Source organism: Pholcus phalangioides, unplaced genomic scaffold (genome assembly GCF_987345545.1).
Source record: "Pholcus phalangioides strain wild (caught in Gottingen) unplaced genomic scaffold, Ppha-v1.0 ptg000011l_1, whole genome shotgun sequence".
Classification (NCBI taxonomy): domain Eukaryota; kingdom Metazoa; phylum Arthropoda; class Arachnida; order Araneae; family Pholcidae; genus Pholcus; species Pholcus phalangioides.
In genome coordinates, this window is record NW_028301604.1 from 33,077,076 (window position 1) to 33,097,515 (window position 20,440).

General features: G+C 39.4%; 1 protein-coding gene across 6 annotated transcripts in view; it reads left to right on the forward strand.

Annotated features, from left to right (window-relative positions):
• Pde1c (Phosphodiesterase 1c) overlaps positions 1-20,440 on the forward strand; it is a 923,665-nt gene that overhangs the window by 712,234 nt on the left and 190,991 nt on the right. For all 6 annotated transcript variants that reach the window (XM_089239484.1, XM_089239482.1, XM_089239480.1 and 3 more), the window contains one exon: positions 20,304-20,385. In XM_089239484.1, coding sequence (XP_089095610.1) covers positions 20,304-20,385 — 82 coding nt within the window. The remainder of the gene's footprint in view (positions 1-20,303; positions 20,386-20,440) is intronic.

Genomic DNA, 20,440 nt, shown 5'->3' on the forward strand with positions numbered 1-20,440 from the left:
CCACTCCTCAAGAAGTGCAATCTGCAAGTCTCGGACAGTAACAGGCGGCCTTGGTCGCGCAGCAATGCGTCATCCGAGCATGTCAATTGGATTCAGGTCAGGAAAGCACGTTGGCCATTCCATACGCTGTATTGTTTCAGCTTCAAGCATGTTCTCCACCAGACGAGCTCTATGCGGTCGGGCATTATCATCCTGGAAAACAAAGGCATCTCCAATGGCTCCAGCGTAAGGGATGACATGAGGTCGCAGTATCTCGTCTGCATACCTTCGGGCCGTCAAAGTGCCATTCCGAATGATATGCAGGTCCGTACGTCCGCCTATGCTGATTCCACCCCATACCATCCAACCAGCTCGTCTGTATTGTGACGTTTCACGAACGAATGCGGGGGTTATTTCGAGTGCCCCTGTCCCTCCATACCAGAACACGTCGGGTGTCACGCTCCAGACTGAATCGGGACTCGTCTGTAAACAGCACTTGGCTCCAATCATGTTGCTCCCAATCTCGATGTTTAGCAGCCCATCTTCTTCGGGCCGCACGGTGGCGTGGGGTCAACGGAATGCAGACCATTGGCCTACGTGCATAGAGTCCTCCCTCATGAAGCCGATTACGTACTGTTTGGCTGGACACCCTTCGTCCTGTTGCCAAGAGCAACCGTCTTTGCAGCTGCGTAGCATTCTCTGTTCTGTTTCGACGGGCTGTTAACCGTATATACCGGTCATCAGTTGCTGTAGTGGCGCGTGGCCGACCTTGCCCTGGTCGACGTCTAACATTTCCTGTTTCTTGGACTCGATTCCACAGCCTTGCAACAACACTTCTGGCGACTCCAACAGCGTCCGCGACACTACGTTGTGTTTGCCCGGATTCCAGTCTGCCTATAACACGCCATGCCATGGATTCCGGTAAATCACGTTGTTGAGACATCCTCAAGTCACCTTGTCTCAAAAAACAATACTGCGCAATCGAATTTCACAGTTACGGCAGTAAAACAGACGTTTCTGCAACATCCCGATTTCCCTTATCTCCTTTTTCTGGTTTTTGACGTCATGAACTTTGATTTGCATATGAAGTTTTCTTCTTCCGTTTCCTGCTAGGCTTTAAATTATGAATGATTCATTTTATGTTACTTATCGGTATACATCTTTGCGTAATTTTGTTAAAACCATGTGCTCCCCTAATTGTTTTGAGCAGTGTATATATTGACGTCGATTTTGAACGAGATGTAAAAAAAATATTGAGCAAATTTCAAAATGTCTTGAAAACATCGCGATAGTGAGATTTACTAGTTAAATAATATTCTTATATTGAGATGAGTTTAAGATTAGAATAAAGACATTTCCATACAATATTTAAAAAAATAATAACGTTGTGTAGAGTGATTTATCTTTGTACCGAGTATAATAATTTATAACGATTTACCACTATGAATAATTTTTTCCAATCAGTATGTGTACAGATAACATTTTAAACGATAATGCTGTCTCTGAATCATGTTACTAAATTAAGGAACGTAATTCAGAGAATTATTATTCATTATAATGAACAACTTGATAAATTAATAATGAATGAATAATTTCCAATTCTAACTAATTTGTCTCCGTTGCTCTCACCATCGAAAAATGTACGCGCGCGAGCGGCCATGTTTATTTCCGTAACGCGAACATAACGAGTGGTCTCCGGTTCTCGTTAGTTAACGTTTCACGTAGCGATGACTATAGCGAAAATCGCTAGTAACGATGTGAGAAAAATCAACCTTTAGCGATGGTGACGTAAATCTATCCCACAATGCACCGCAAACCCCAAACACGTTTGAAACGCGGGCATAACGACATGAGCGTAATAGACCCCCAGGACCACCATTACCAGACGTGGAGCCGGTAGCAAAAATGATCTGTGGGGCTCCTTCGAGTTGCGAATTATTCTCGTTTATTAGCTGTATTATTTCGAATAATCATTATCATTTTTATAGTTAAAACATGGCTATCTTGTTCTATTTTTGTAAAAAAAAAATATTATTACCACGTATGAGGGTAATTACAGGGCCCCTTCAAGCGCGGGCCCCTGTGTGGTAGCATCTGCCAAACGCCCCTGAGGGCCACTCTGGTCAATTTAATCGAATATTAAATGCTGTATGTATGCTTAAAATAGCCATGGTTGTTTGCAGTGCATTATTCATGGTACAAAAAATAAAATCAAAACAACATGGACCATGTCTGTCCCTGCTCCGCCTTGTGCGAGCCATGAGGTCAATTCATGATCTATTAGAACAGTCATCGGCCAGCTATACACATACAACGCAGTCCAATGGCTGTCCGAGACATATTATGGAAAGCGTGCGGAGAGAAACAAAAACTTCTATTTTTCCTCTGCTTTTCTAGCACGGGCTGCGTTCATCTGAAACAAAGTCATTCACGTCTAACACATCTGTCCAAAGCAAAGTTAATGCATGGCAACACCAATCTCTCAGATCACTTATTTGCGTGAAATAGGCTGGAAGTACGGAGGGGGGGGGGAAGACTTTCTGATAATAATTAATACTGAAAGTTGGAAAATTTTCAAAAATAGTAATTCTTTTGAAGTTTTGAATGCCCAAAATATCCAAGTTTTACAGATTATGCCTCTGAAATTCACTAATAAACTTGAAACTCTTGAAATAAGCATTTATGACAACGAAAATTTCAAAAAAATAATTTTTACCAAAAACGTTTGAAAATAGGCAAAACAAAAAAGGCATTTATGGCATTTTGCCTGAACTTCCGGGCTCTATACCATAAAAATGATTAGTATTGCTTTAGCAACACGAGCAGATATGTTCCGGCGTCCCTGTGGCCAAATACAAATACAACGCCACAACAGGCAAATTGCCCAACGAGGTGGCTGACTTAAGAACATCATGGATCCCCGAGCCCCTACCTACTACTGCTACACCACACATGCACCCCCCCCCCGCGGAACCCCCCAACGAATCGGTACATGCGGGAATGTGCGTGTAGTGCAACCTGACGTAGAGTTTGTTTCTGTGTAATGCTTGTTATGTGTAGTGCTGTCATCTGCCCCCAGTTTTACTAACTATGAGTGAAGTGTTATGGTTGAATGATTTACCGTTGTAGGACTGTTGCTCTCTGTGGCGAGACTTTTTAACGGGGAGATCGGCTCGCATTTGCGCCTTGAAGTTGGGAACCACAGAAAACCAACTTCAGCCGACCACCACTGTGGGGTTCGAACCCGGATCCTCGCATCACGAGTCCGGCACTATAACCACTCGACCACCACAGCGGCCCGAATCGCTTTCTGACCAAATCAATAGTACGTCTAATTCCTGGGTGTGACAGTTTGTGCATATTCCAAAACACATCATATCGAAATTTTTCTGGAATATAAGGTCGAACTGCACCTGTTGATAAATCACAGTAGAGCGCTTTAGCAGCGTCTGGAAGAAATACTTTCTTCAGTTGCAAAGCTGATTTACTCTTTAGAAGTTCCTCTAGTTCAGTGTTGCCCAAACTTATTCAGCTTATCGCTCCCTTTTCAAAAATAAAATTTCTCATCGCCCCCCTGGAAGTGACTTCAAAAATCCACACAAAAAAATTTAAAGATGCAGTGACAAATTTTCGATTTTTTTCAATCGTTTGCATGTTTTCCTGCAACAGGGTAGTATAAAAAAGTGTTAAAAATTCGAAAATAATTACAGTAAAGTTTCAAAAGATTACAGTAAACTTCAACAGCTAAACAAAAAAAAAATTAAACAGACGCACACATTTACATTGATTGCAATCAAAGTAATATTCGCATGTCACAAAAAATAATTATATTATTAATAAAATTATTTTTTTGGAAAAACACAGACACAACGTCAATTGTCACTTAGTTTTAATAAAAATAATTTTATTATTAATAGAGATATTTTCTAAGTGTGATGATTGTCACTTAGTTTCACTAAGCAGCATTCTCAAATCCTCACAACTGAATATCTGTAGGTGCTTTCGATTTTTGTTGAAAGATTTGGGACTGCGTTGAAACGTCTCGCACCTGAAATTTTTCAGCTACATTAGAACCTCTCAATAACGGACACTCATGGGATCGAAAATTTTCTCCGCTAACGAGGAGTGTCCGTTAATGGACAGTAAAATAATCAGTCGCACATCCGGAATCCCGTTGACGTGATTCAAAAAGTGTTCGGTAACCGGAGGTGTCCACTAACGGAGAGTGTCCGTTATGGGAGGTTCCACTGCATATCCCATTAATTCCAGGTACAGTATTTGCTTTTGCAACCAGAACAATTAATAGCCATCTTCAAATTTGAACTTCGGGCCCTCTTTTAATGCTATTTCTGTCAATTTTTCTTGTAAATGTGATAATTGTTATTGTTGGAGATTGAAAAAAAAATTACTGAAAATTGTTATTTTTATTCAGTACAGAAATTATATATTTCATTACAGATTATAAGGATCTTTTCAGAATGATCAATGTCAACTGCACCTCACACATTCCTGGAACAATTTAAATTAGATTTAGCATGTGTTTACTCCTATGAAATCGCATATCCGGAAATTTTATTTTACACGAAATTATTCTCACCAACGCATGTTGGACTTGAGTGTTCTATTTTGACATGGATTACAGAGTAAGGTGTTGAGATGAGTTGAGTTCCGATGAATTTATTATTAGGTAATGTCCAATTAGAATTGGTGTTGCTGTAACGCACTAGATACGCAATCGTGCTTACACTTTCTGAAGCCTGGGTCGGCAACCAAATTTACATGGCAATCTGCTGCTTTATGACTTTTCCCCTTATCCGAGATCGACCCAGATGGGACAAGAGTCCCAGCTATTTCGTTGTTGTCTTTTTTTTTGTTTTTTTTTAATCACTAAAATACTGCCAAAGATTTCAGTTTTGTCTTTGGACTGTCGACTCTCAATTGTCAAGTGGATTTTTACCAATCTTGTACGTTTGCTATTAAATACGATTACAATTTACAATAGTAAAAATAATCCTTTCCCTTATAAATCAAAGAAGGAACCAACGATAAAAGCAAATAAGGAGGAAAAAACCATGAGTTTTTTCCTAAAGCGACACACTATAAGGCCCGTTTACACGAGGCAAGCGCTTTAGTGGGCAACTTAATTTTAACTTACCGATTCTTCTTGAAAGTGTCCACACGTGTAAGTGGCAAGTAGATGCTCATTGGATAATTTTTACGGAGGCGAGAGCAGTTAGCGCATGCGCGCTTCAGTCTACTCAAATCCACGGAGAGAGACAGACGCACAACGCGCGGGAGTATAATGGTAATAATTTTTTATTTATCTGGCATTCAAATCTGGCATTCAAGCTCATAGCTTTCGTAACGATGGATGAAGATTATCAGGTAGAACTTACGAATACTGTGATCAGAGCCACATTATATGATACTTTTTTTAAAGAATATAAATTTATTCACTTAAATAAATTTATTCAATAAAAAAGGGGAAACTTTTTTCTCACTTGCACGAGAGCAACACACTGAGCAAGAAGTAGGTCACGCAAGGGAAACATTTCGCTTGTCCCCTTTTTTCGTCTCTGCACCCACGTAAGGGGGGCGAGAGATGACGCCACAGGGGAAAAAAGAATACACAACATATTATAAACTTATGTAAGTCATCGAGAAGAAATATAAGATTTCTCTATTTCTCGTCCAAGTTGTAAATATCGATTATATGATATTTTAATCAAAGTTGAAGAGGAGATAAATTATGAAAGCCGAAAATACAGGAGAAGATTCTTGGCATTCGTAGGAAATTCTAAGGGTTAAAAATTAAATAATAAAAATTCATTAAACAAAAATTATTTCCAAATTTTCGAAATCATTATTATTTTTTAATTTAATCTATAGAGATGACATCTTTATGTTAAATATTTGATCATGTATTTTTACAACAGATGGCAGCAAATTCGTTCTGGACGAGAGAAATATTCGAAACCCCCCTCCAGTTTTTAATATATAAATCCTCCCCACCCGATATATATTTTTGAATCTTCAATTTTATTCCACTCCTGACATCACGTCGACAGAATATTCTATAGCTTTTTCCAACATCGAATAATTTTTAGCTTGTTTGTTAAGGTAATTTTCATTTCTATAGTTCAACAAACATTCATGGCGAAGATATTTTTCAACAAACTTGAAGGTTGTGTCCTCTGGCCACCTCACCATACAATATTTCCGCGGAATTCTGGCGAAACTTCAGGAGACGACGGAGTATGAACAGGTTCACGCTTGAGATCAAAATAAATCCCTCCGTGAGAGAGCAAAATGACCCCTCCAGCGCGGCAGGTCACGCCCACTGGCGCATGCGCATACGTCTACTTAACCGAAAAAAATAGAACCGTTCTTATCTGACTTACCAACTAAATCACTTCTGCACTTGCGCACTTGTCAACTAAAGCCGTGTAAACGGCCCTTATCGTCTGCATACATTGTATCGTACTTGGCAACTAAAAATTAAGTTACCAACTAAAGCGCTTGCCTCGTGTAAACGGGCCTATAGGTGAAGTCTTCAAAGGATGAATACAACCGTTTTCGAAGCTGCCCCGGGAATCACTTATAAGCAAAATCGGTCATTTAATGAAATGTGGTACATAATAATTCATTTAGGTTGAAATGTTTAACAATGAAGCTTGTGAAAAAAAGTCAAAATTCAATCGTTAAAATAAATTAGTTTTTGAAATTATCATCAAGCCGCTTGTGAGACATTCGTTGTTGTTTTAAATAAAATTTTGAAACTAATTTGAACGGGAGTATTTTCTTATTATATTGCCTTATTTTCTGTTATGTTATTTCGGGTGTGAACGATTCCACAAGAGAAAATGGAGTTTTTTGCCGAGCAGTGTCACAAGATAATGAACAAATTAAACAAAAGATGTCTGGTGTTTAATTTTGTTCATTCTCTATCCCAAACATTGTCCAAATACACTGTCCAATACATTGTCCAAATACACTGTCCAATACATTGTCCAAATACACTGTCCAATACATTGTCCAAATACACTGTCCAATACATTGTCCAAATACATTGTCCTAAACACTGTCCAATTGATAGCTAAAATATTTGGACTCAAGTCAGAGAGACCCTAATTCCTGCCTTGCCCAGACCTCCTCGTGTCTAGGTTTGCCTCCGACTGTCTGTAATTTATCTTTCAAATCAGCAGTGTTACTGCGATATTATTTACGTCCAAATTTGAAAAAAAAATGTAATTTTGCATAATTTCACACTCAGGACTTTTTTCTTGATTAAAACTGGTAAGCATCAACGGGAGAAAAATCATTCCAATGTATTATTTCCTTATACGTACAATTCTGAATGAATCTCATTGGATATTTACCATTGTTTTATGAACATATCAGAAATCTCGTTAGATCGCAACGAATTTCATCTTTCACCTCAAACACTGGAAGAAAAAAATTCAGATGAAACCACGCTAATTGAACGTAAAAAACAGTCGCAAATTCTTTGAAAGAGATATGATTGATAATATATTATAATATAATTATATAATTGAGTAATACTATTAATATACTACTACATAGGCGTACGCAGAATTTTCTCAAGGGGGGGTTTCAGATTTTTTTTCCTTCTGAGGTGGGGGGGTTACGTTTTTCTCTGCAAAATAACACTATAATCTTGGCTCAAACATGGGGTTAGAACCCAAACCTCCCCCCCCCCCTTGATTACGCCAATATTATATTTAATGAGTCGATTTCGAATTGAGTTAAATCAATCTTGCAAGGTCATGCGAAAATGCATCGTTTTCTTTCAAGGAAAAACACTACATAAATCACTGTAAAAAATTTTCAATTCATAAAAAAAATATTTTTTTTATTAAATCGACGCCGTCGCGAGGAGAAATGCATCCGATGCTGAAGAAGTGTGTATCCCCTATCCACACACACACACACATATATTCCTCGGAATATTCGGAGAAGCGATGCTTATTTTCGGAGATAGTACCAAAATTTTACTTTTATCCTTATATTGTCATAATCAGTGCGAATACGGATAGCGTTCTTAATTGCGTTCTTAAGTGTCTTACTCAAGTCATGAAAATTGGTCATTATAAAAGGATTTAGTTAACATCAAAATTTTGAAAAAGAAAAAAAAACATTGCACTTACGGTGTGGATTCACAATAAACATCTTCGCATTAGTTTAATTTCTTTTCGGGCACCATCGAAATTCAAATACAAACTCAAAGGCCACAACAGGGAAATTTCCCAACGAGGTGGCTGAAATCGATCTCTATGTTTGAACCATCCGTTGTGTCAAAAACACTTTCGATATATAACCTTTTAACACAAAAACTCAATATTACTCGTCTATAAATCATATTTTGGCACTAATTGGGTTTGAGTAATTCACGAACGTGCACGCATTCATTAAAAAATGTTTCCATTACGGCAGTGTTCCTCTAAGTGAGCGTCGTGGCTCCTAGGAGCGTCACCAACCTCTCAATCAGGGGTGTCGTGACGAGCTGTTGACCATTGATGATTGCGTTTGTGCGTAAGCGGTTCTTTTATTATGAATGCACAATAGCTACTATAGTTTTCCTGAAAGCCACAGATAATAACCAATACTAGGAGCCTAAGGCCGGGACCGGACTGCGGCGCGGTTGCAGGTGGTTGAGGTTGGGGGGGAAGGCATCATCTATAGTTTTATTCTGTCAACGCACAGATACAACTGCAACCGCTGAGCGCGGTTTTTTCAACCGAGAAAATCCACATTTTTTTGGACGGTTGGGGTAACCGGAAAGCTGCCATCAACTATTGCAAAGGTTTGAACACCCTGATGACGGTTCGGCTGGACCTGCGGTTGCTGTCTTCCATTGTCTATTAAGTGGTTTGACAAGGAGGGTGATGGGATTTCGGATGCACTGGACAAAGGAATTGCTCTTCTTCTCAGGTTGCCATAGAAAATTAGGACAAAAGACAAATTCGAGGAACTGTATGGCGAAGTTCCATTCGACGGAAACTAATTCTTTGTTTGGCGCTATTGCACTGATGACAATATAAAATACCGATGAAGAAAATGAATTTTTTTTTTTTTTTGCTTTCTTACATGAGCATACATTAAAACTCGATTACAATGCATTCATAAAGTAACGTGATTACGCTAAAACCGAGATATATATTTTAAAACACTTGAATGAAATGCATTGGATCCCGATTATAACGTTTTAGCAAAAAAACCCAATTAGTACCTCATCCAAAAAGTACAAATTACCACGGGGCCCAACCATTTATATTAAATTCAATAAAAATTATCAGAAGTAAAAATAATTAGACATCTGAAGGAATAAATTTTTATATTTGCAAATTCCATATCAAACTTTTAAAACATTTATTAAAAGCATAAGTATGAACCGGAGAGGAAATATGTCCCTAAGAGCTGCATTGTGTGTAGAATGAGATAGAGGGCTTTTTTTCTCAGCCCGAGATATCAAGGAAACGGTTATTTTCCGGATATTTTGCTCAGGTGAACTCGGAATGAAAAGTCATCACGTCTCCGCCGGGAATCGAACCCAGGCCCTCTTGCATACCAGGAAATTTCGGTTGAAATTGTCTACGATTTACCAGGTTGGGCCTCCGGAAAACCACTTGGCCCGGGGCCCATGATACTCTTAAGATGGCCCTGGCATCAGTCCCGCTTGCTTCCCCTAGTTGCGGCCCTGGTGCCGTATGTACAGGGTGTTAAGCGGGCCGGGATAGCAAGTTCGGAGGGGCGGCAAATTTTAGTAATTCCTGGTCAGGAACTTTAAATTAGATCGTTAAAAAGACAGAGCAATTCGAATAGCCAGCACGTGGTAAAGCCATAATGCTGTGTCTGCAAACGACTCGGATTCTGTCTCGGAACAGTACGTCTGTGTATAATATATATCAGACGTTGCAATCATCAATATTTTCATGAGGTTTTCTTTTTATCCCATTTTTGACTAACGTTGCGTTTGTGCGATGCTTTGTTTAATATTTTTTCAGATAATTTTCACATAAATGTTTTCATCAAATGAATATTTTTGGGAACTAATGAGTATCATAGTGTTTTTTAAAATTTGTGAACAAAATGAAATTTGATTTTTTAGAGTTTTTAAAACATGAAATTCTTAAATTTCATTCCGATTTTCTAGCTGAATTTTTTTTTCCCGGCCATCAACAGAAATAATTTTTTCCTTAATTTTTTTTGTCCCATGGGGTTTCCCAAAATTATAATTATTATGATTAATTTATATTATTTAGAAATTTAGTTAATTGGAAATTTACTTTAATTACAAATAAAAACGTGCTAAATTCATGTCCAATTTTTTGAAACTTCAAAAATATGTTATTCGAATAGCCAGTCATCATACATAAAAAAAATTGTGCGATTTGGTCACGAATTGTAAGAGCGGTCAAAAATGGGTCAACTTTTGGGTTGTCTTTCTTCAACTCCGAATTAATTCCAAACGGCAAATATTGTTACAGAAAATTAAATAATTTAATTACCTGAAAATTTTTATTAGTATATGCAGTAAACCCTCTCTTTTGCGGACACCGACGGGACTAAAAAATTCGTCCGTGAAAGAGGGGTGACCGTTAATCAGGGGTTTGAAATACATACTTTTATATATTATTATTTGGCCGTAAAAGAGGGAGTGAGCACATCTGAGGGGTGTCTTTTAAGTGGGGTTTTACTGCAATGCAACTTATGAGCACGAATTTGCATGATAATCGTAGCCAACTTCAGCTTGGCGAAAATAATTTAGCCAATCCCGAGAGATGTCATGTGACATTAAAAAATAAAAAACCCCGGTTGCTAACAGCAGTGTGTGTTCCACGCGAAATTCCACGGTTGCTGATAAGATCAACCGCACCAGCCAAACCGTAGTCTGCAGTTAGCCTAAAGCCTCAGTCCCACAAGAGTGGGCTAGGGGACCCTTGGTAAGATAATTAAAGTTAATAAAAGTCTAAAGATAATAAAAGGCTTTGTTGGACATAAACCGCAAAAACCGCAGCCGGCGTGAAGTAATCCGTACTTGTTCGGTCATTCACAAAGGAAGACGCTCGTTCCGCTGCCTTTGTATTGAAAGCCATAAAAATTATTGCTTCCCCGAGGCGACCGCGGACCCTGTCAAAGACTTTTATTATCTTTAACTTTAATTATCTTACCAAGGGTCCCCTAGCCCACTCTCGTTGGACTGAGGCTTAAGATGACAAAAGTTTGACGACCACTGCATACGGGGATGACGATGAATGTCATTATGTATAAAAAACAACATACAAAAAGACCATCGCCGTAGGTGAATGAACAGTGATGCTAAAATCATGCCCCCCAACATCCTGCCACAGGGACCCGTGGCTAGGCTCTTTGACGGTCCGCTGCTGTAGTGAATTTATAACGTGAAAAAAATGATGAGAATCGTCTCGGGGCTCTGAAACAAGAACCAACCCCATCTTCGTGGGGGGCCATGGCTCGTATAATGACTTGGTATTAACAAAACCAGTCCCAGGGGGTGGGGGGGGTGCCGGACTATCCCCAGATGGTTTTGAAATCTGCAAAAATAGGCTTTATCGATCAATTACAGTTAACAAATACATCTGGAATGTACAGCGCGTATTCAAAGGGGGAAAAACACTTTAGCTCTGTTCCCTTAACAGATGAAATATAAGTACAACTATATACTGTGTGTAATATTAGGTTTTTTTTGCCCATAGGGCAAGGATATTTACGAAGGCTCCCTTGAAAAAGGGTCGAGTTTTCGAAAACTTATTTTTTCCTCTCGTCCTCCCACATCGCCCCTTATAGCGACTCATAGACCTCCAATCGTGTCTGAAGCTGGTATCACCCCCTTGAAGAGTCCGATCGCCCACTTTGGGAAACACTGCTTTAGTTCTCTATCCCCCCTCTTGTTGCTCAGCGATGGCAGTAAAATCGAGAGGTCCAGGAACTGAAATTGCTGTTACGCGTGATAAGATATCAGCGGAAATATTTTGCGATCCAGGAATATGGCAAATGTTCGTTGTGAAATGCGATATATAATCTAAATGCCTTAGCTGTTTAGGTAAGCATTTTTCACTTTTTTGTCGAAACGCATAGCACAGTGGTTTATGGTCACTGAAAAGTATAAACTCACGAGCTTCAAGCATGTATCTGAAAAATTTTATGGAAGAATATGCGGCAAGAAGCTATCGATCGTATTCGCTATCGATCGTATCGATCGAGTTTCGGTGGGTGAAAGTTTGCACGAGAAAAAAACCTAGCGATTGAAGACCATTGTCCGTCACCTGGTGGAGTGCACCACCTATAGCATAGTCGGAAGCATCTACGTGTACAGCTAATTGGGCAGACGAGGATCGATGTGCCAGCAATGCGGCATCAGCTAGTAGCTTTTTGCAATCTTCAAATATTTTCAAAGTTGATCTAGACCACACAACTTTTGTTTTGTCTTTTCTTTTTTTCGTAGAACCTTTCAATAGATCATGCAGTGGCGCTTGTGTCTCAGCTGCATGCGGTAGGAAACGGCGATAAAAATTTATGAGACCTAAAAATTTACGCAATTGCTCTATTGTTTCCGGTTGCTTGAAATCGAGTACAGCTTGTACTTTGCCTGGGCGAGGTGTGATACCAGATGGTTTGATCACATGTCCCAGAAATTCAAGCTCAGAAACATCAAATATGCATTTTGACACATTTAAAACTAAGCCATACTGTTGAAGACGTTGGAATATTTGTTTTAAATGAATTTTGCATTTTCAGAAAAGCATAGAATGTCATCAAGACATAGCAGAATGGTAAACCTCGTAATACTTCATGCATAAACCGCATAAAAGTTTGAGCGGCATTTACGAGACCGAAGCTCAATCTTGTATACTCGAATAAACCCCAAGGGGTTGTGATTGCGTTTTTTGGTATATCTTCTTCGGCAATGCTAATTTGATGGTATGCCTTGAAGATGTCTAGTCTAGAAAAAATAGACTTACCGCGCAATTCTTGAGAAAAGTCTTGAATATGTGGTATCGGGTGAGAATCAAATTCCGTAACACTATTTAGACGACGATAATCACCGACAGGACGTACAGTACCATCTGCCTTGGGCACAATATGTAACGGTTCAACCCCAAGGGCTTTTGGAGGGCCGGATAATCCCTTGTTCCAAAAGGAATTCAAACACGGTTTTCACCTGTTGTTGAATTTTTGGATTGAGACGGCTTGGAAGCCACCGGTGATCCTCGAGTGATGATATGGTGTCGCGTCACATGCTTCACTGTTTTGCCGATCTGTGACGGGTAGAAGACATCCGGAAATTCTTGAAATAATTCTTATAATAATGTTGCATATTTGTGTTTAAACCCACTGCAGCTGCTGCTAGAATTCAAAGGTGGGCTTTGAGATTGTCTGCTTATGCATACAGGATTAAATTCAAGCCGGGCAAGTCAAATGCAAATGCATGCGCGTTGAGTAGGTTACCATTACCTGACTCTTATTCTGATTCTCCTCAATTGGCAGAACTTATATGTTTAATGCAAGATCTAGATGACAGCCCGATTTCGGTTCATACATTGAAGCAGTACTTAAGTGCTGACCCTACCTTGTGTACAGTGAAGAAGTATATTCAAGAAGGTTGGCCTACAGAAGTAGCCAATGATATACGACCATATTGGTTACTCCGAGATGAACTTTCAGTTGAACAAGGTGTTATTTTGCGAGGCGTTAGAGTGTACATTCCTGAGAAATTTCGTGGATATGTCTTGCCAGAATTACATGATGGTCATCAGGGAATTACAGCCGTGAAAGCATTGGCAAGAGGTATAGTTTGGTGGTTTGGTATTGACGCAGATATCACACGTATGGTAAAATCCTGTTTCCCTTGTCAAGAAAATGCACCACATCCTCCTTCAAATAGAGTTTCTTGGCCATTGTCTCCAGAGCCATGGCATCGTATTCATGTTGACCACGCTGGTCCAGTAAACGGTCATACTTTATTTATAGTGATCGATTCTTATACAAAATGGCTAGAAGTTATACCAGTCACTTCTACAGCTTCATCTTGTACAATACAAGCTCTCCGAGAAATTTTTGCAAGATTTGATGTGCCAAATTGTTAGTAAGTGATAACGGAACTTCATTTTCCATTCGCGAGTTTCAAGAATTTTTGCACAAAAATGGTGTTTTGTTCACCTTTGAACCGCACCATATCATCTCCAAAGTAACGGAATTGCGGAAAGAGCCGTTAGAACAGTTAAGTCGGGACTGTGTAAATTCAAGACTTTGTCTTTTCCTACCCGTTTACAGCGGTTTCTAATTAACTATAGGAAAACTCCTTCAGCTGTTACCGGATTATCTCCAGCCAGACTAATGTTCGGTCGTGAAATCAGAACACGTTTGGATTTGCTGAGGCCGGATACCTTTCGGTCATCCTTTCCAGCGTCGGTTCCGAATGCCGAATATAGAGTTTATGACGACGTATGGTTCCGGAATTATGCCGAAGGACCCAAGTGGGTTCCTGGCACCATAAAAACCCGTATTGGTACTACTGTGATGGATTGTCAAAATTTTTCTGGAGTTACCAGAAGACATGTTGACCAAGTTCGGCTTAGACAGACAGCTGAACGTACAACACCAGAGGTGTTGTCACCTTCTGATGTGCCCCGGGAAGAGCGACAGACTTCCGTGACAACCTCTGAAGATCCATCGCGAAACACCTCCGAGTTCTCAGGTGAGAAAATTCCATTAGAAGAGCCGAAGGTCGGTGGAATTTCCAATGTTCCGAATTCTTCAGTGTTTAGGCCTAGACGAAGTTCGCGTATACGTAGAGCTCCGCAGAGACTTGGAATAGAGGACGCTAATTGACATTATAGTGCGAACTTTTCTTTTTTTTTAAGCAACCCGGGCATGTTGCATATTTGTGTTTAAACCCTTAGGTGGCGCCACTGGAATTTTTGTATGTATATATATCCTGTGTAACCGTGTTTCGGGGCTTACTCACTCGCACGCTGTTTTGCTTGTTCTTCATTATGTCTTCCGTGGTGATGCTTATGTGTGTTCGCGTGCTGTACGTTTTAACTGCACTGTGATTAGTTTCTAATGTATTAATAAGTTCACATTAATGAATTAAACCTCCGATGTGTTTTCCTGCATACACTGTTGCCGAGTGCTGCCTTACCACCCGGTCACTACAATTCAGAATCTCCAACGGTAGTGACGGAAGATTGTGTTGTGGGCTTGACCGATCCGAGTTCCCGTAATGATGTTTGCGAATCGATGAGTCGTCGGTTTCGCACATCAACGATTAGGTTGAAGTTGCTGAGAAAATCAGCTCCAAGTATTGGTGAACTGAAGTCAGCTACGGGAAATGTTCAGGGAAAAGGTTTCCAGAGACCTAAATTCAGTTTCTTGACCGTGGAACCATAGGCAAGAATCTTGCTGTTGTTAGCGGCGAACAAATGGATACTTGGATGTAGTGCTGACGAATTTTTCTTAGGCGGTATAACAGAAACTTCACTGCCAGAGTCAACAAGGAAACGATCACCCGTAACTCTGTCAATCACGAAGAGCCTGCTGGATTTGCAGCCCGATTCCATCATACCAGCGATGATGGAATGTCGTCGATTTTTTTTCTGGTATTTACAGGGCTGACGGCAGTGGCGGGCTTTCTCACCGAACTTCTTGTGATAAAAGCAGATATCCCATGCTCTACTTGAACGAGATGTTGAACGCCTAGCTCGTCGCTGTTGGAAGTTATTACAATATCTCCCTCTAGAGAGTCGATTCACCGTAGCCGTTAGCTCTGCCACTTGTTTGGTGAGAGTTTCGATGGCTGATGACGAATCGTTTCGATCTTGAGTTGACTGCATTTGCGATGATGATGATGATGATGGCTGGATTCGACACACGTAATTTTGGAAAGTGACTTCAGCCACTTTGTCGGATAGCACAGCAAGTTTATCTAATGACTCACTGGAAACCGATAACACTGCTTGAATATTTTGCGGCAAGCGTTGCATCCACAAGGTGCGCAAGAACTCCTCAGTGACTTTGTTGCCGGAGAGTTCTTTTATCTTTCGCAGCAGTTGACTTGGCTTTTGATCACACAGCTGTAGCTCGTTCAAAAGTTCCTTGACTTTTTGATGTTCCGTCGCGGCGAACTCCTTTATGATGCGATCCGACAAGGCTTGATAGCGGTTGATTGCCGGAGGATTTAATATCAGATCCGAGACGAAAGACAAGCATTCTCCGTCCTAGGAAGAGACCAAGGCTGCGTACTTCGCGTCATCGTTAGTGATTCCACTTAGTAGAAAAGCACTGTTGCACTGTTGAATACATAGTTGTACATTGGATTTCCAAAACGGAGGTAGTCGAAGTCCAATCCTCGAAACTTGAGCATTTTCTTCCGCCATCGCTCAGCTGCAACGGTGGAGAGAGAGAAAAAAAGAACAGAAGAGGAGGAGGTCACACCAGGAGAGAAGAAGAGCAGACGATGATGCGTGGGCGAGAGGGGCCTGTTTTGAGGGAAGAATTTAGCCATCGTAACCACAGACATAATGGAGGCTCGGAAAGAAGAAAATTTCCGAAATTGCATGAGATGAAATGTTCAATGAAGATGGACTTTTTTTGATGGTTAATGCTCCTAAACGTCACTGGTCACAACTGCGGAGTCAACACACAGAGCCACAGCTTCGGAATAAACATTTATTACGACGACACAAACATAATGATTATCTTGGTTAATAAAAAGGAAGGCAGACATAGAAATTTCGAACCTCACGCTTTCGTGTGTAGTGACCCTCTGCTGCTGCTGCTGCTGCTGCTGCTGTTTTCCAGACGGTCGTCTCCAGTACCCGGGATCACGTGACACACTCGAGGTCGTTGACCCGAATCTTGGGGGTCGTCTGCGTGGGACACCACAGAAGCATTCATTCTATAGAATACCCAAACACAATCAGGTAAAGTATGAAATTTTTCATCTATAAAACAAACGTTGATAAAATTTTCATTATATAAGCCGCAGGATGCCAAATGCGCCAAATAAAATAAGAGATTTTTTGTTGAATTATAAACTTTAATGGATTACTGATGTGTGTGTGTGTGTGTGTGTGTGTGTGTGTGTGTGTGTGTGTGTGTGTGTGAGAGAGAGAGAGAGAGAGATAGATAGATAGATATATACGTTTTTTCTTCTCCAGAAAAATTTCCTTTTTGCTCTCGTGAAAAGGGATCTGTTGAGGGTATAAAATATTACAATTTCGTCGAATTAAAATTTCACAGAATTTTCGGTTTTTTTCCGGAAACGTTTCCCTTTAGCTCTCGTGAGAAGGGGTCTGTTGAGGGGCGGTATAAAATATTACAATTTCGTCAAATTAAAACTTCACACAATTTTTCTTAATTTTTTCTGTAAATGTTTCCTTTTGGTTTTCCTGATCTGTTGATGGACGATATAAAATATCGCATTTTCGTCAAATTAAAATTAATTCGCCAAAAAAAAAATCACAACTGAATTTAAGCTGGTAATTTCCTTTTTTAACCTTAAATCTGATACGGACAACAGAATTTTATCGCTCTCGGACGCTTTGCGTGGAATACGTTTCATATGTTACGGTAAACAAAACGGCATAAATCGGTAATTACGCATAACCAGATTTATATCGGTTACTATGCATAATCCATCAAAACGGATGGAATTATTATGAATAATAACCGGCGATTATGCATAATTACCAAATTCATCACAATTACTGTAACTTATACGTGGCTCCAACGTGCGAATGTTGTCAAAATTAGTGCTCAATGATAACAAGTCTGGAAAGTGGCCACGACGTAAAAAGTTTTGGAACCACTTTTCCTTCGGTCTCTCTCCTCGAAATGAAAGTGTCCCCTTCGAATGAAATTTCTGGCTACGGGGCCTGATGAGATTCAAAACGTCAATTATTTCACCACCGACGTAAGCCCCAAAGCTTAGGAAAATGATTTAATTGCTATCCAACGAATTCACGTAATTTTGGTAGATTGTAAAAACCGTTTTATCGCACATTTAGCCTGTCCAAATTTCTTCGATATTAATACGGGAAATCGGGATTTCAAATACGGGTAAAATACGTGACATCGCCAATCATAGCCATAAATGACGCCAAATATAAGCAACGTTGTCAACTTTTAACATAAATCACTAAAAAAACGCCAATGCCGGGAAACGAAGCATTACTGTGAATTGCAGTGGATAAAAATGGATTCCACGAAACATTTAACATAACGAAATAAAACGTTTGAATTGGCAAACGATTAAACAAACGTTTAATATGTGCCGTCTGGCAGTGGAGTTGTTTGAGAGCTAGCCTTTTACTGTAGAAGTGTTGGTTCGAATCCTGGTTCGGGCGTGGATGTTTACTAACATTAACAAATTTCCTGGAGAGGTCATACAGGTCCTTTTGAACATATGTGACAATCACTTTATAAAAAGATGTAAAGAAAAAAATGATATGTGAGGTGAATATTCTTATTCATAGGTGCAATTATCCTGATATAATTTATGCGTTAAAAAAAATTTTCAATAGTTGATTTTAATAAAGTGTAAAACTATAAGCACACACATCTAAGTAGGCTTTGTAGAACATTCGAGTCAAACCGCGGCATTTTTACAAAAAAGTCGGGACAGCCAAAATAACGTGAAAATACGGGAATGTCACACAAAGGCGGCGAAACAATTTAATACAATTTTTTTGGCGTCCTGGAAGGACTTAGTGTCCCTTGGGGCCACATGGTGTATATTCGTTATATGTGTATGTCTTTTTTCTTTTTCTTTTGTATTCTTTTTCGTTTGTTATTGTCCAGTATTTGTGTAATGTGTGTGTGTCTGTATTTTGTTTGCAATAATAATAAAAAAAGACAACTAGACAAATTGAAGAGGAAGGAAACCTTGGATCCCATCGTCAGATATATATACAGAGTGCATAGGTAACAGCACTTACGGCAATTTAATAATTTATTGGCGAATCGTTTATCTTAAAGGAATACTTCCAATTTGAAAGTGTCCAAATAACGTGTAGAACTCCGACATCATTCATGTCGCAAGGGTAGTAATTAACTCTAGAACCGCGGAGTGGGTGACTGATTTGACCCAAATCAAACTTCGTTTTCATTTACCTCAAAAACTAAAGCGCAGTTGATAAAAAAATTTCGTGACTTTTTTCATGATATTATGTTAATATTAATTCACGAAAATTTTATTATCTTCCCAATCGTGTTTCAACCGAGAAAATCCACAACCGGAAAGCTGCCATCATGTATTGGAAAGGTTTGAACACCCTGATGACGGTTCTGCTGGACTCGCGGTTGCGGTCTTCCATTGTTTATTAAATGGTTTTACAAGGAAGGTGATGGGATTTCGGATGCACTTGACAAAGGAATTGCTCTTCTTCTCAGGTTGCCATAAAAATGAGGGGAAAAGACAAATTCGAGGAATTGAATGGTGAAGTTCCATTTCACAGAAACTAATTCTTTGTTTGGCGCTCCTGCACTGATAACAATATAAAACTCCGATGAGGAAAAAATTAAATTTTTCTAACCAATGAATTTTTTTTGCTTTCCTGCATGAGCATACATTAAAACTCAGTTATAATGCATTCATAAAGTAACGTGATTACGCCGTTAAAACCGAGATATTGGATCCCGATTATAACGTTTTAGCAAAAAAACCAATTAGTACGCCATCCAAAAAAGTACAAATTGCCAGGAGGCCCAACCATTTCTAATAAATTCATGAACAATTATCAGAAGTAAAAATAATTAGACATCTAAAGGAAGAAGTTTTAATATTTGCAAATTCTCCATATCAAACTTTTGAAACATTTATTAAAGGCATAAGCATGAATCGGGGAGGAAATATGTCCCTAAGAGCTGCATTGTGTGTGTTTTGCTTTCATTGTTTTTCAAAACAGCATTAAATGCGGGTGAAACGGTTTGGGTTCAGTTACAAAACCTCTTGAACTCAATAAATTTGGTCTCTATCTATGACGTTAAAACACGCTTTGATCGTAAAATTTCAAAGCGCATCAAACACCTGTTCAACCCGTATTCACGCGATGTTTGGAATCAAAAGTTTCCCTGCCCAATTCCACCTAGCTCAAACAAACTAGTTTAGTGGTTGGTCTGAATTATACGACTTTATATCGTGCAGAAGATGTGGGGGGGGGGGTGAATCTCTTCATGTCATGTGTGTGTAAAAGTTAAATTTAACAACCTAGAAGTTTCATTTCTGTCGCGCGAGATTCACACGCATTTTTTTTTTTTTTACCTTTTTTTCAATTCAGGGTGACAAAGAACAAGAGCTTGGATTACCATACTCACCGTTATGTGACAGAAATACTACATTGATTGCCGAGTCACAAATTGGTAAGTTAACACATTTGTTTCTTCAGACTAAGTATCGATCATCTTAATTTAAAGA